This window comes from Thamnophis sirtalis, unplaced genomic scaffold (assembly GCF_051295495.1).
Source record: "Thamnophis sirtalis isolate CommonGarterSnake01/CBP01778 unplaced genomic scaffold, rThaSir2_p1.2 scaffold_4, whole genome shotgun sequence".
In the NCBI taxonomy this organism is placed as follows: Eukaryota; Metazoa; Chordata; class Lepidosauria; order Squamata; family Natricidae; genus Thamnophis; species Thamnophis sirtalis.
Window position 1 is genome coordinate 123,096,313 of NW_028261384.1, and position 14,016 is coordinate 123,110,328.

Genomic DNA, 14,016 nt, shown 5'->3' on the forward strand with positions numbered 1-14,016 from the left:
GAATGCGCTTCCATGAAGCTTGACAGGCACTCCGAGAAATACGAATCCCAGAAAGCCTCGCGCGACATGGGAGGAGCCTGACGGGAAATGTATTAAAGAGCATCAGATAACTCTTTGTAACAATGGCAAAGGACGGTCGTGAGAATAACGAAACAAGCTATTATTTCAATAACTCGTAACTAGTCGTGAAATGCACCAACTTTCAAAAGAGGTGGAAAAATGTATCGAGACTAGGATGACATAGCCCAGTCCCTAGAAAAAGCATATTGCGGATAAAAAATTAACGTAGGATTAATCTCTACATTTATTTTCTTAACATTACAATTCTGATGCAAAGAAGCACTTAAGATATATAGTATATCACAGAAGTGAGTACACCCCCTCACATTTTGTAAATATTTAAGTATATCTTGCCAGCAGTTTAGACATTAATGGCTGTGTTGCATTATTTTGAGGGAACAGCATATTTAGTTATTGAGCTGTATACTCACTACTTTACATTGTAACCAAGTGTCATTTCTTCAGTGTTGTCACATGCAGATAAATATTTACAAAATGTGAGGGGATGTGATATACTGTAATTGTCTTTGAGATTTCTGAATATGTACCCCAGAACTGAAAATAAAAATATCACCATTTTCCCCACCTTTGACATGTTTCTGATCCTGCTTTCATTATCATTCCAAGATATATTTTTTCCCTTGAATAGCTATTTTTAGCATAATCAATTTATGCAAATATTCTTCACTCTTAAAAAAATACTATTTATAAATCAAGATGCTTCTGGGAGAAATATATCTGTAGAAATATTTTTTTAATAAAATGAAAAGTGGAATTATTATTTTTCCTTTATGTGAACGGAAATAGTCAAAAGATACTGATGTAACTTGAAAACAGGCTTGGCTTTTACATAAGTGTATACATCATGATCATACAAATCTTAACTGAGTCAATTAGACAGAAAGCCAATCTGGATTTTTGTCTTTAATGTCTTTATTTTTTGGGATAAAACATTACAAGGGTTAAATACAAAGCTGGTTGCATTAATAGAAAAACAGCGTCCCCTGCTGCTAGCTGAGAGAACAATTCCTCCATTGTTTCAAATCTTTCCATTATTTAACCTAAAATCAAATGGGAACAAATGTTGCTTGTTATAAATGTAATTTTAATGTACAAAAAGGGAACCCACATGATCTTTCTGCCCAACTTTCTCTTCCTGCAACAGGAGTGAGAAGTTAGAAAGTGATTCCATTAAAACAAAATGAAATATTAGCCTGGTGGCTGGCAAATATATTTTGTTACACATAGAAATGGCTCAGGAAGTTTTGGTACCCAATACAGAAAATCAAAATCCGTGTAGTGTTTAAAATAATAGTAATCCAAACTACCTTTGTAAAATATAAACCTAACATTTTAGCTATATTTTAAATGGCTGAATGTTATGTTATAATTCAATTTTTGTAAATCCACAACTGAATGTTCTTTGCTACCAACAAAGGATATTTGTAACTCAAAGTTGAAATGAAGGATCCTTGGTGCTTTGTGAGCTTGCTTGTTTTCTTGCAGACATTTCATTACCCAAATTAGGTAACAGCATCAGTGTTCAAAGGACACCTAGTATGGTAATGAAATGTCTGCAACAACCAAGCTTAGAGAGCACCAAGGACCCCTTATTTTTGTTAACTCTGGACTTCTGCTTTGCAAAAACATCTCTACATACAGAACTATTTTTGAGTTTGCTTCTTACCAGGAGAAATTACAGATAGTCCTTTTACAACCAGTCGTTAGGACAGCCTATAATGGGTGCTTTATGGCCTCTACAACTTCTGGCTACTATATTGTAAAATGTGCCCACATCCTCATAGTCATATGACCACACTCTGATCTCTTAAAAACTGTCTTATATTTACACTTACAACATCCCAGTCATCTGACCATGCTTTATAATATTTGTGTGCTGGTTTCAGGGGGGGAAATGCAATTCAGAAGAATGGGCTTTTTAAAATTGCTATGTGATCCACTTAACAATTGGAATGATATACTTAACAACCACAGTAAAAAATGTAGGGGGAAAAGTCGTGATGTGGATGCTTCAGTTTACAAATAGAACAACTTAACATTAGATTTCTAATCCCAATTGACACTATAAATCAAGATCTACTTGTAACTGTTTATAGACGGATTTGCATCCCTGTTTATAATCGTCATTTCACAATCCATTGAATATAATAATTTGGGCTGTGGTTCTAGACCAGTCTGTTTTAATTTATCTACAATGTGTAGTATTTTACTTCTAACAAAAATAATTATCTGCAACTTGCTATACTTTTTTTCCATAGTTAAGCATCACTATCTGCTATTTGGGAAACACTTTCGGTTTGCCAAACGATACAGTCAGCGTAACACCAGGCAAAGGAAAGTAATGATGGGAAAAGTAAACTGGGCCTGATTCTCAGTGTGAAATCGTGACCCATCAAAACCGCGCTCGACTAAACCGCGGCTGATTAAACCGCGTCGCTGACGTCATCAACAGGGCGACAACAGCCAGCACGGAGAAAGAAGGGCGCTTTAAATAGCGCTTTGAAAGCAAGCCGATTCAACTTAAGGTAAGGGTTAGGTTTAGGTTAAGGGTTAGGTTTAGGTTAAGGGTTAGGTTTAGGATTAGGTTTAGGGGGGTTAGGTTTAGGGGCTAATTTTAGGTTTAGGGTTTACAGCGTGCTTCTGTCTCCGCGCTGTTGTTGCCCTGTTGATGACGTCAGTGACGCGGTTTAGTCGAGTGCGGTTTTGTGGTGGAACCGTGTGAAATGGTGTTGATTTAAGCAGGCCCTGTTCAATGGTGAGTCACTTTTAATATCATAGTCCAAAATCTTTAAAAGTCTATATTAAGCATGGCATCTGTGAAAGATGGATACCAATGGCAGGAAAATGGCAGATATAACTGAATGATAAGACCCTGTTTCTTTTTACATGCATGTGATATGTGCCATGCATATGAAAAAAGGCCAGGTATCAATGACCTGGTTGTCCATATTATGATGTTGATGCTATCTATCCCTGTGTTAAACCTTCCCCTATACTAGAGGTCCCCAAACTTGGCAACTGTAAGACTTGTGGACTTCAACTCCTAGAATTCTCCAGCCAGCAATGCAAGTCTTAAAGTTGCCAAGTTTGGGGACCTCTGCCTTGCACCTTAATCCACTCAAAAAGCTCCTCCATTTACCACTTTCTATACGTCTAAAGTTATCAAGAATAATCTGTAATTGTACAAAATGAGTATGTGTATGTATGTATGTATGTATGTATGTATGTATGTATGTATGTATGTATGTGTATATATATATATATATATATATATATATATATATATATATATATATATATATATATATATATATATATATATACACATACATACATACATACATACATACATACATACATACATACATACATACACACACACACATACATACAATTTAAAAGAGCGCTAAGGAAAAAATGCCATTTAAAAAGTTGTTAAAAGTTGTTTTAGTTCCAGGTAATAGAAATCAGGTAGCTGAGATGTTTGGAGGCTGAAAGATGAAGGGAGACATGCTGAGGGCATGATCTCCTGGGCAAATAAGATGAAGGTGGTGTCTACACTGTCTACTTGGTCATCTTCAAAAACAAGGTCCAGGGATTGTCCAGGCCCCAAAAGGACAGGGCGTTCAGCGCCTCTTGGCTTTTGGCTTTGGTGGGGGTGGACGGCTGAGGTAGCCCAGGCGCTTGTAGTTTATAAACAGGAGGGCAAAGTTGAGGATGTAGGTACTGATGCAAATCACACAGAAGTCGTGGAGCACATAAAAAAGGATGTAGGCCAAGTAGAGAGATCCAGCAATGGAGACAAACGAAGAGCCCACTAGAGCGATGGCTGCCAGGTTGTGGTGAAAGAGACCTATGAGGAGAAACCAAGATTAACTTCTCTTCAGCAATTTGAGAGAGGTGCTGTTAATCAGGAGTTAATAGTAAAAACATGAGTTGATTAATGAGCTCGCGCCCTAGAGAGAAGCGGTTTTTCAATGAGCAATTTTAAGGCGCCTGGACTTCAACTCCCACAATTCCTCAGCCAACCATGCCGCCTGCAGGAAGAATCCCTCCACCTTGCTGGCTGGGGAATTCTGGAAGTTGAAATCTGCACATCTTAAAGTTGTCAGGGTTTTAAAAAGTGTTAAGTTGCTCAGATTGAAAAACATTACACTAGAGAAAGTGGCTTGGCTCAGGGGTGAAATGCTACTGATAGTAAAAATGCTACTGAAACAATAGTAAAAAAATGCTTTAAAAAGGTTTTTTAAAAAAGGTTCCCGTGATCATGCAGTACCTTTTTCTAAAAAAACATATTAAAGCATTTTTTTACTACCAATTTAGGCGAATAGGTAGTAAAAAAATGCTTTAAAAAGCACGCGGCACAGCTGATCGTGTGTGAGATTAGCGTTTGAGATTTATTTTTGTGTAAAGTGTGATAATTTGTTTTTGAGCTCTCTGTGAGGTTCCTGCACGTTGAAGGGGCCATTTTGTGTGAAGTGCAGCTGCTTTTGCATTGTGTGTGAGTGAGTTGCATAGCTTTTGTAGTATTTTTGTGTAAAGTGTTTTTGAGGTCTCTGTTATTCTGTGAGGTTCCTGTTTGTTGCACCAAGCCACACCTTTCTGGTCACATGACCGCCAAGCCACACCCACAGAACCGGTAGGGGAAACTTTTGCATTTCACCATTGCATCTGCTCAGAGGTTTGTGTGAATCATGGTTCAGGACTTACCAGGGTTGTGTGAATTTACTTCATGTTTGATCAAACTATGGTTAACCAAGCCATGGTTTATTGTAACACATGAATCCAGCTTAACATGTGTTTCTCACTTCTCCTTTCCTTATTCTAACTATGGAGTGCTAATCCCCACCCATCCCCATAAAATCACTCCCTCTAAAGATCACTGTTCTTTTTCTTTGGCATTCCCACAGTACAATTCTTGTGCAACCATTGTGTCACATCTCTTACCTAATGAGCACGTTCTGTCTGCAAAAACCCATTTTTTTTTTAAAAAAAGATCTTTTTATTTTTTACATTTCTGCAGACTTGGAACTTTATCAAGTATTTATCACCTTTCATTTGTTTCTCATCCTAGAGCTGAGGTAGCGCAGTGGTTAGAGTGCAGTACTGCAGGCTATTTCAGCTGACTACTAGCTGCAGTTCGGTAGGTCAAATCCCACCAGGCTCAAGGTTGACTCAGCCTTCCATCCTTCCGAGGTGGGTAAAATGAGGACCCAGAGGGTTGGGGGCAATAGGCTGACTCTGTAAATCGCTTAGAGAGGGCTGCAAAAGACTATGAAGCAATCTAAATGCTATTGTTGCCTATTCCTAATCCTCTTCTATTGATGTGCATGATTCAAGCAAGAGTAATACAGTCAGACCTTAACTTACAACCATGATATTTTTGCCAAAAATTGGCCTTTATTCTAGTTTTTGGCAACCCCCTTAACCATGCCAATAAAGGAGGCTATAAAATTGGGTACAGTCACATGACTAGCATGACTTATGACTGTAACACTAAGCTCAATTATAGTCATAAGTTGAGGACTACCTGTATTATGAATATTTGAAGACAAATCAGCCAACTTGTTTCTTCTGCTAAGGAAGACAATAAATTGATGCTGGCTAGTAAGCCATGTGAAGAAACTGCACTAACTAAACCTGCTTGGATGACCATTTGTGATGGCAACCTAGCTCACAAGACACACACACACACACACACACACACACACACACACACACAAAATGTACACCTAAAGCAATAACAACAGGATTGTGAGGCAATCAGGGTCTAAAGAGGTCAAAAGGATGGGCCTCTCTCCATCATATTTTCTCCTGCACATCCTGTGCCTCTTAACTCACCCAGAAGTATCTGCAGAATGTAGAAAATAATCCCAAAAACGCTGTTTGGCTGATTGAAGAGGCTGTGAGGTCCCAGAATGCCTGCCACCAAGCCAAAACCACGACCCCACCTGGAAGAAATAATGCTGGGTAATTATTACAGTGACAATAAGCAGAGATTTGGGACTTGGAATTCCCGGGAATCTCGGCCTGAAGCTAGATGGAGAAATCGAAAAACAGCCCATTGTCTTGAAAGAGGTACAGGCAATGTGTGTGTGTGTGTGTGTGTGTGTGTGTTACACTTGACAGAAGGGAAATTGGGCATTGAAGAAACAGGAGAAAAAGAGTATTGAGTAGGTCTTTGCGTTACGATTGTGACTGGGACCAGAAATTCTGTTGTTAAGAAAGATGGTTGTTAGATGCATCATGCCCGATTTTACGATTGTTTTTGCCATGGCTGTTAAGCGAACCATGGACATTACTAAATATTATGTAGCTATTAAGCAATTCTGCTTCCCTCATTGACGTTCCTTGTTGGAAGGTGGGCAGGAAGATTGCAAATGGTGATCACATGACCCTGGGACCTGCCACTATCCTAAATACATGCTGCTTACCAAGCGCCCTAATTTTGATCACCTGAGCTTGGAGATGCTACAGACAGTTGTAAGTGTGTGCAGCTTGAAGAATCAGGTGCACACATTATGTTGTTAAACTCACTGTGTATGGACAGCTCATGTCTGTATACAAGAATCCAATCAACTGTGGCACTGAATTAGTGCTAGATAAGACTTAATTGGAATTTAAGGAGGGGTGGACTTGGGTTGTTTGTGGGAAGACTATTCCAAGCTAATTCCTCTCTTGACTCTGCCCCCAGTTTCTGCCTTGTCTTTTCCTACAGTAAGTACCGTTTGTAAGTCAGTTTTTCTAGGGCAGTTGCAACTGTGAACACTCACTAAACAAATGGTTGTAAGTCAAGAACTAGCTGTATTGATGCTTCTCAACTTTGTCGTGGGAGAAGACTTCTTAGAATACCATGGGCAGGCAAGAAAAAAGCAGACGGCCTCATTGAACAAACCAGCCCAGAATTCTCACACAGGAGAGACTGTGCTGTTCTGAACTGGATGTGAAGATAGGACAAGATTCAGGGTAGCCACACCTGAGAATCTCTAAGGATGTATTTATGAAATTACAAGCTTATAACTATAGTCTGGCAAGATTCTGTCTATTAGGTGTGAGCAAATAAAATACTGGATGCAGTTAGATTCACTGTGTCGTCTTTACAGGTAGTCCTTGATTTACAACCATAACTGAGGCCAAAATATATGTTGCTAAGTAAGATACATGTCAAGTGAATTTTGCCCCATTTTATGACCTTTCTTGCCACAGTTGTGTCAAGACACAAATGACCATGTTTAAACAAGCCTACTTTGGACATATTATAGAAAGATGTAGTTATCTGGTGAAGGCTTGAATGGGGTGATTGTATTAGTCTGCCCCTCCCTTGCCTCATATTTTGTTTTGTTTTACAGGCTGCCCAACTCCCACATGATTCTGGACAACTTATAACAAAAACCCAAATTATTAAATGCACAGCTACAGTATAGGTGGTGCCTTGCTCAATAGCGGTAACTGGGAAAGGGATCTTGGAGTCCTAGTGGACAACCATTTAAATATGAGCCAGTAGCGTGCAGCAGCTGCCAAAAAAAGCCAACACAGTTCTAGGCTGCATAAACAGAGGGTTAGAATCAAGATCACATGAAATGTGTTAATACCAATTTATAATGCCTTGCTAAGGCCACACTTGGAATACTGCAGCTAATTTTGGTCGCCACGATGTAAAAAAGATGTTGAGACTCTAGAAAGAGTGCAGAGAAGAACAACAAAGAAGATTAGGAGGCTAAAACATATGAAGAACGGTTGCAGGAACTGGATATGTTTAGTTTAATGAAAAGAAGGACTAGGGGAGACATGATAGCAGTGTTCCAATATCTCAGGGGTTGCCACAAGAAGGAGTCAAACTATTCTCCAAGGCACCTGAGGGTAGAACAAGAAACAATGGGTGGAAACAAGGAGAAGCAACTTAGAAGGAGAAAATTTCCTGACAGTTAGAACAATTAATCAGTGGAACAATTTGCCTCCAGAAGTTGTGAATGCTCAAACACTGGAAGTTTTTAAGAAGATGTTGGATAACCATTTGCCTGAAGTGGTGTAGGGTTTCTTGCCTAAGCAGTGGGTTGGACTAGAAGACCTCAAAGATCCCTTCCAATTCTGTTATTCTAATTCTAAATGAAAAATTAAACAATGAACCAGAAGAGCAAAGCATGAAAACAAAAAAACACAGTGAAAATAAAAAGTGGCTTCCCAGTCCCTCTGATCCCAAGGCCTGAGAGTCTTCTATAATTTTCAGAATACCATCACGCCACTGGAAGCTTCATGAATTTCAGGAGGGAAAATTGGTCCAGAGGGCAGGAACTGCCCACAGTATAGGCCCAGTTCCTGGGTCAAGAAAAATGATACTCTTTAGTTTCAGTTTCATAAAATTTGTATGCCGCCCACTCCCATTGGGACTCTGGGTGGCTCACAAGCAAGACAAAAGCATTTTAAAAAGTTAAGAAAAGATATAATTATTAAAATTGATACACCATCCATTCAGTCTAAGTGGGGCTGGATATTAATCAACAGCCCCAGGCCTGCCGGAACAGCCAGATCTTGGTCGCTTTACGGAAGGCCGGGAGAGTGGTAAGGGTCCGGATCTCAACGGGTAGATCGTTCCACAGGGCCGGTGCAGCTACAGAGAAGGTCCTCCCTCGGGGGGCCGCCAGCCGGCATTGACCGGTCGACGGCTCCTGGAGGAGGCCCAACCTGTGCGATCTTATTGGTCGTTGGGAGGTGAATGGCAGGAGGCGGTCTCTCAAGTAGCCAGGTCCTATACCATGTAGGGCTTTAAAAGTAATGACTAGCACCTTGAAGCGCGTCCGGAGACCAATGGGGAGCCAGTGCAGCTCGCAGAGGATAGGTGTAACATGGGTGTATCTAGGTACACCCATTATCGTTCGTGCGGCTGCATTCTGGACCAACTGCAGTCTTCGAACACTCTTCAGGGGCAGCCCCATGTAGAGCGCATTACAGTAATCCAGTCTTGAGGTGACGAGGGCATGAGTGACCATTCGAAGTGCCTCCTGGTCCAGGTAGGGCCGCAACTGGTGCACCAGGCGAACCTGGGCAAAGGCCCCCCTGGTCACAGCTGACAGATGGTGTTCTAACGTCAGATGTGGATCCAGGAGGACACCCAAATTGCGGGGCCCCTCCGAGGGGTGTATAATTTCACCCCCCCAGGCTAAGAGGTGGAATGTCTGGACCATCCTTGGGAGGCAGCATCAATAGCCACTCAGTCTTGTCTGGGTTGAGTGCAAGCTTTAATTGGCAGGCCCCAAAGTTCACCTGACCTGCTGAACCGAGGCAGAGATAACTAAAGATAAGCAGTCCCTTATGTAACCAGGCCCTTTGCTATGCAAGACCAGGACCATGAACTGCATCCAGAAGTCAACTGGCCATCAATGCAGCTCATGCAATATTTGCAAATGATGAGGAACTCTGCCAACTCCTTTTCAGCTCTTTTCTCTCTTGGCCTCCAGAAAGGACACTCATCTCTCACTGGGAATTGAGAGGCAAAGTCATCCAAAAATCAATCAAGTCCTTTTCAGTGGTGCTGAAAGATAAGGAGTTCACATCACAGCTCAAATGCTGGTTCTGATGGGAAAGACTGTCTTCTCCCCCCTCCCCCAAATTTTCTGGGAATTATATTGCAGCCTAACCAGAGACCAAAATGACAAGGGCATTTCAGCTAAATTGTAGAGTAGCGAGTCCTGGGCCAGGAGCCACAGATTTACTTATAAACGCAACGTGGGTGAAGAGACAGAACAAGGGGGATGGGAACCACATTATCAAATAGTTCAGTTCTATTCGAGCCTGTGATTAAACTAGCTTTCTCCATAATTAACTTTTTTCTGAAAGAAGGGCTGTCCCTTTCATTTGCATGGAGAATTTTTATTTATTTGCATTTTGCTTTTTATTTTTACAAATGATTAAAACACACAAATTCTCCCTCGCAACTGATACAGGACATTATCCCAGGGAGAATGAAAACTAAACTTTGGATAATTCTGAATCTTTTGTTCTTTACAGGTAAGTTGTTTGCTTATGACCACAACTGATCACAAAATGTTTGTTACCAAGGAAGTCAGTTGCTATATAAATTTTGCACTACTGAACATCCCTTTTTGCCACAGTTATTAGGCAAATCATTGCGGTTCTTAAGTGAACCATACGGCCATTAAATGCATCTGCCCCCCCCCCCTCCACACCGATTTTGCTTGTTGGAAGCTGGCTGGGAAAGTTATAAACAGTGATCACACGATCCAGGACAGCGCAACTTCATAATAAATACATATATGCACCCAAATTGTGATCACGTGGCCACAGGGATGTGGCAATGGTCATTAAGGGGTGAAAACTGGTCATAAATCACTTTTTTTTGCTTTTGTAACATTAAACAGTTATTAAAGGAATGATTGTAAGCAGGGCCGTGGAGAGGATTATTAAGTGTGGGAACAAGGCTAATATGGGCCCCCTCACCTACACAGATACATAAATCAATGATGGCATAATTGTACATTTATTAATCACAAACACACTTGCAAATATATTAAAAAGAGGATAGGTACTTCTATAAAAGATAATGAAAACAATACAAATTAAAATTTGGTTTTGGATTTTTTTTAAAAAAAATTTCCCTTCATGGGTCTCCTTTGAGCTCCATCCCCCCAACCCCACCCCAACAATGTGCTGGCTGTACCCCCCTCTCCTCAGATCTGGTTGTAAGTCAAAGACTATCCATTGTGAAAGAAGACTGAAAGCCCAGATCACATTAGTCAGCTCTATAATATCAAATGTCCTGGGAGAGCAATTTGATCCTCTTCTTGGTAAACCTACAATGGGGAATCTGAAAAGAAGCGCTGCCAGTTTCCCCCAACAGCAGAAACCCATTGGCTTCTCCTGGGCTAAGACCAGGCCCGGTTCACACAGTACACGAACAGGAGACCACCAGAGGATCCCAGGGCTGCAGGATCGATTGGGAGGGCAGGAGAAACTATTTAAAGAAAGCAAAAAGACTAGCCACTTCCGGATTTTTGCTAGGAAAATTACAGGATGTCCAAAACCCAAACTCGGCTCTTAAAAACGTCCGGGGCCCTAAACCTCCGCCCTGGCGCGCAGGAATATTGCAACTTCACACTCTGAATTCCTGCAGCCCTGGATCTCCTGGTAGTCTCCCGTCCGGAATAAACATCTCAACCTGGAAATGGAGAAACGTAGGGAAAGTCAATAGGAGCCCGACAAACCCCAATCCCTTTCACTTAATGGACCCGGAGTTTAGGGAATGCCAGCTTAGAGGGCGGAGAAGCTTGGGACCCACTGGATCGGAGCTGGGATGGGGTGGGGGACCACCGACCTCGAGGTGAAGACCTTGGAGCAGCTGATGTCGGGGCTTATGTCACACATAGCCCGGTAGGCGGCGTCGCGCTCCTTGGAAGTCTCCACGTGCCAGGCATAAATAGAGAGCGCCAGCCCCGCCGCGCAGAGGAGCAACCGGGCTACGCGCTCCCACCTGGGCACCGTCATCCTGCCGGTCGGCCACGAGGAGAGGACACTGACCGCTGGAACCAATGCTGCTCCTTACAGCCTGGCCCGGGGACACTAGGCCGTTTCCCATTGGCCGGCCTGCGGGCGTTTGAACAGCCATTCTAGCCAATCAGAAAGCGGGGAAGGAAAAGGAGCAAGGCATGCTGGGGGTTGTAGTCTTCTGGCGTTCTCTAAATTAGGGGCCTTCCTCCTGAGCGTCTCAGGTTGGCCTAGGATCAGGAATGATAATAGACTAGGTCTAGGACAGGGGATTCCAACCTTGGCAACTTTAAGATATGTGGACTTCAACTCCCAGAGCTGGCTGAGGAACTCTGGGAGTTAAGTCCACAAGTGCAAAATTGAAATTCAATTTTTTTTTACCACTGGATCTGTGAGCCTGGCTTGGTGGGTGTGGCAGGGGAAGGATACTGCATAATCTCCATTCCCACCCCACTCTCGGGCCAGCCAGAGGTAGTATTTGCTGGTTGTCCGAACTACTCAAAATGTTCGCTAGCGGTTCTCCAGAACCCGTCAGAACCTGCTGAATTTCACCCCTGTTGGAGACCTCTGATCTTGGAGAATGTGTCACCTGAGTTCTTAAAAGACAAGGGCTCCCTTGAATTCCGGTGGAACTCTGGCAATCCCATGGACATGTCTTGATTAGAGCAACAATACAGAAGTGTCTAGAAATTGCCCTTCAGGGATGTTTTCCCCACCATTAGACTACAGTGCAGCCCTGATGTTTTCACGCAGCCAGATGCCAGCTTGTGTAGCGTTTCTAAGAGGATTGGGGTAGTGGGGCTTTGGTGTGATAGGTAACTCTTCCCACAACTTTGTAGATGGAGTCTCTAGAGATACTCAAGACATCCAGGTCATGGGTGTCTCAAAGGATGCAACTGGACTTTCTTGTTTTTTCTTGGAGGACGTTTTACTCCTCATCCAAGAGGCTTCTTCAGCTCTGACAGGATAGTGGGGAATGGAAGGATTTATATTCCTTGCAGACAGCTGGTCATTTGCATTTTTTTTAGAGCAGGGGTGTCAAACGTGCAGCGTCACGGCGGCCTCACGTGACGTATTGGGACTTTCCCCCCCTTTGTTAAACTGTCATGGCCATGGCTAGCATGTGACGTATCTGGGCTGCAAGGTTGACACCCCTGTTTTAGAGGGTCCTTGAAGCACTTGAAGGTTTATCTGTGTCATCAGGGTCAACTGAGTGGTGCTCCTGGTTCCTGTAGTCTGGAATTTTTCTTTGGAAATCCATTCCTACTCCCACACCCTTCAAAGGGTGTTTAATCCCAAATTGTATAGCTAAAAGTCTGGAGAAATTCCCAGTTATCCAGATCATAGTTTTTCCAAAGATGCTTTTTCAGGAAGCAACTGGACTTGTTTTTTCTTTGAAGACATTTGTAGGTGGATGCAAAGATGCTAAGTTTTTCTGACTCTGCTGCTGGCCAGTAGTCATCCAGATTCTTTGTAGCCCAGATCAGAGAGCTGACTGGTTGGGCTGTGGAATTGTGTGGCTAGAAAGAAAATAACTACTGGTTTTAATTTGGTGTGAACAGTCCTACATTTTGGCTGTCTCGAAAGAGGAACTTACAGTTGGTGCCCAAACAGGTTAGCAAAACTCAGGGTGGGAGAGGGTGGGAAGAAAAATACCAGTACATTTTTATGTGCTTGTAGTTTATCCTAAAGCTTATACATTACATTGTGTTAGAACTGAAGGAGCCTTAAATGTTGTTCAGTTATTTGTTTATCTAAAACTGTTTTGTTTGATGTTTTTGGTTTTTGTTCTCAGAACAACTGCCAGCAAAGATAAATCAGCAAATCAGCACTAAAACAAAATGGAAAAAACAGCATTAACAATAGGCTGGATAAAGCAAATTAAGGCCAAATTAAAATAAACTGATTTCTGCCTCATTGCCAAGGCAGCATGAAAATAATTCTGGGCGTAGTTATCAGGAAATGTATTCTTTAGCTGGAAGCTTCCGATAAAACAGTTGCTTGGGTTCATGGTTTTTTCCCAATAGAGGAACCCGGAAAAATCTTGATCAAATGATTTAGGACAGAAGTTCCCAACTGTGGCAAAACATATTGACTGGGGAATTCTGGGAGTTGAAGTGCCTTAAAGTTGCCAAGGTTGGAAAACTCTGATTTAGAGGCATTGGGCAGCAAGTTGTGAAAGATTTTAAGGCTCCAAAGCATTTCAGATTGAGCTGTGAAGAGAAAGTGATCCCAACTAAGTAATTCAGCAGTTTCAAAATGACATGCTGGTGTTTGCTGTACCTCAATGATTAACCATGAAAGCTTTGTTTTAAATAAATAGGAATGTCTAAATAATCTACAGAGATAAATCTCGTGGACCACGCACCAAAGTAATGCAGCTGGGAATTTGCCAAGGCCTCAATAATTTTAGATATACAGGTAGTTCTTGACTTA

The 14,016-nt window shown here is 41.9% G+C and overlaps 1 protein-coding gene across 1 annotated transcript; it reads right to left on the reverse strand.

The window, feature by feature from the left end:
* Window positions 1–3,532: 3,532 nt before the first annotated feature.
* On the reverse strand, window positions 3,533–11,638 carry VKORC1 (vitamin K epoxide reductase complex subunit 1). Its single transcript, XM_014062093.2, has 3 exons — window positions 11,411–11,638; window positions 5,923–6,032; window positions 3,533–3,934 (listed from the first exon to the last, which is right to left on the reverse strand). Exons 1-3 carry the CDS (start codon window positions 11,578–11,580, stop codon window positions 3,708–3,710), a joined length of 507 nt encoding a protein of 168 aa, XP_013917568.2. The 5' UTR covers window positions 11,581–11,638; the 3' UTR covers window positions 3,533–3,707.
* Window positions 11,639–14,016: the final 2,378 nt, after the last annotated feature.

Excerpts from the sequence above, each read along its gene's own strand:
- VKORC1 (XM_014062093.2), bottom strand. The coding sequence starts at position 11,580 with ATGACGGTGCCCAGGTGGGAGCGCGTAGCCCGGTTGCTCCTCTGCGCG. Across the intron at positions 6,033-11,410 it reads TCCAAGGTCTTCACCTCGAG|GTGGGGTCGTGGTTTTGGCT; the intron begins GTCGGTGGTCCC and ends TATTTCTTCCAG. Across the intron at positions 3,935-5,922 it reads CATTCTGCAGATACTTCTGG|GTCTCTTTCACCACAACCTG; the intron begins GTGAGTTAAGAG and ends TTCTCCTCATAG.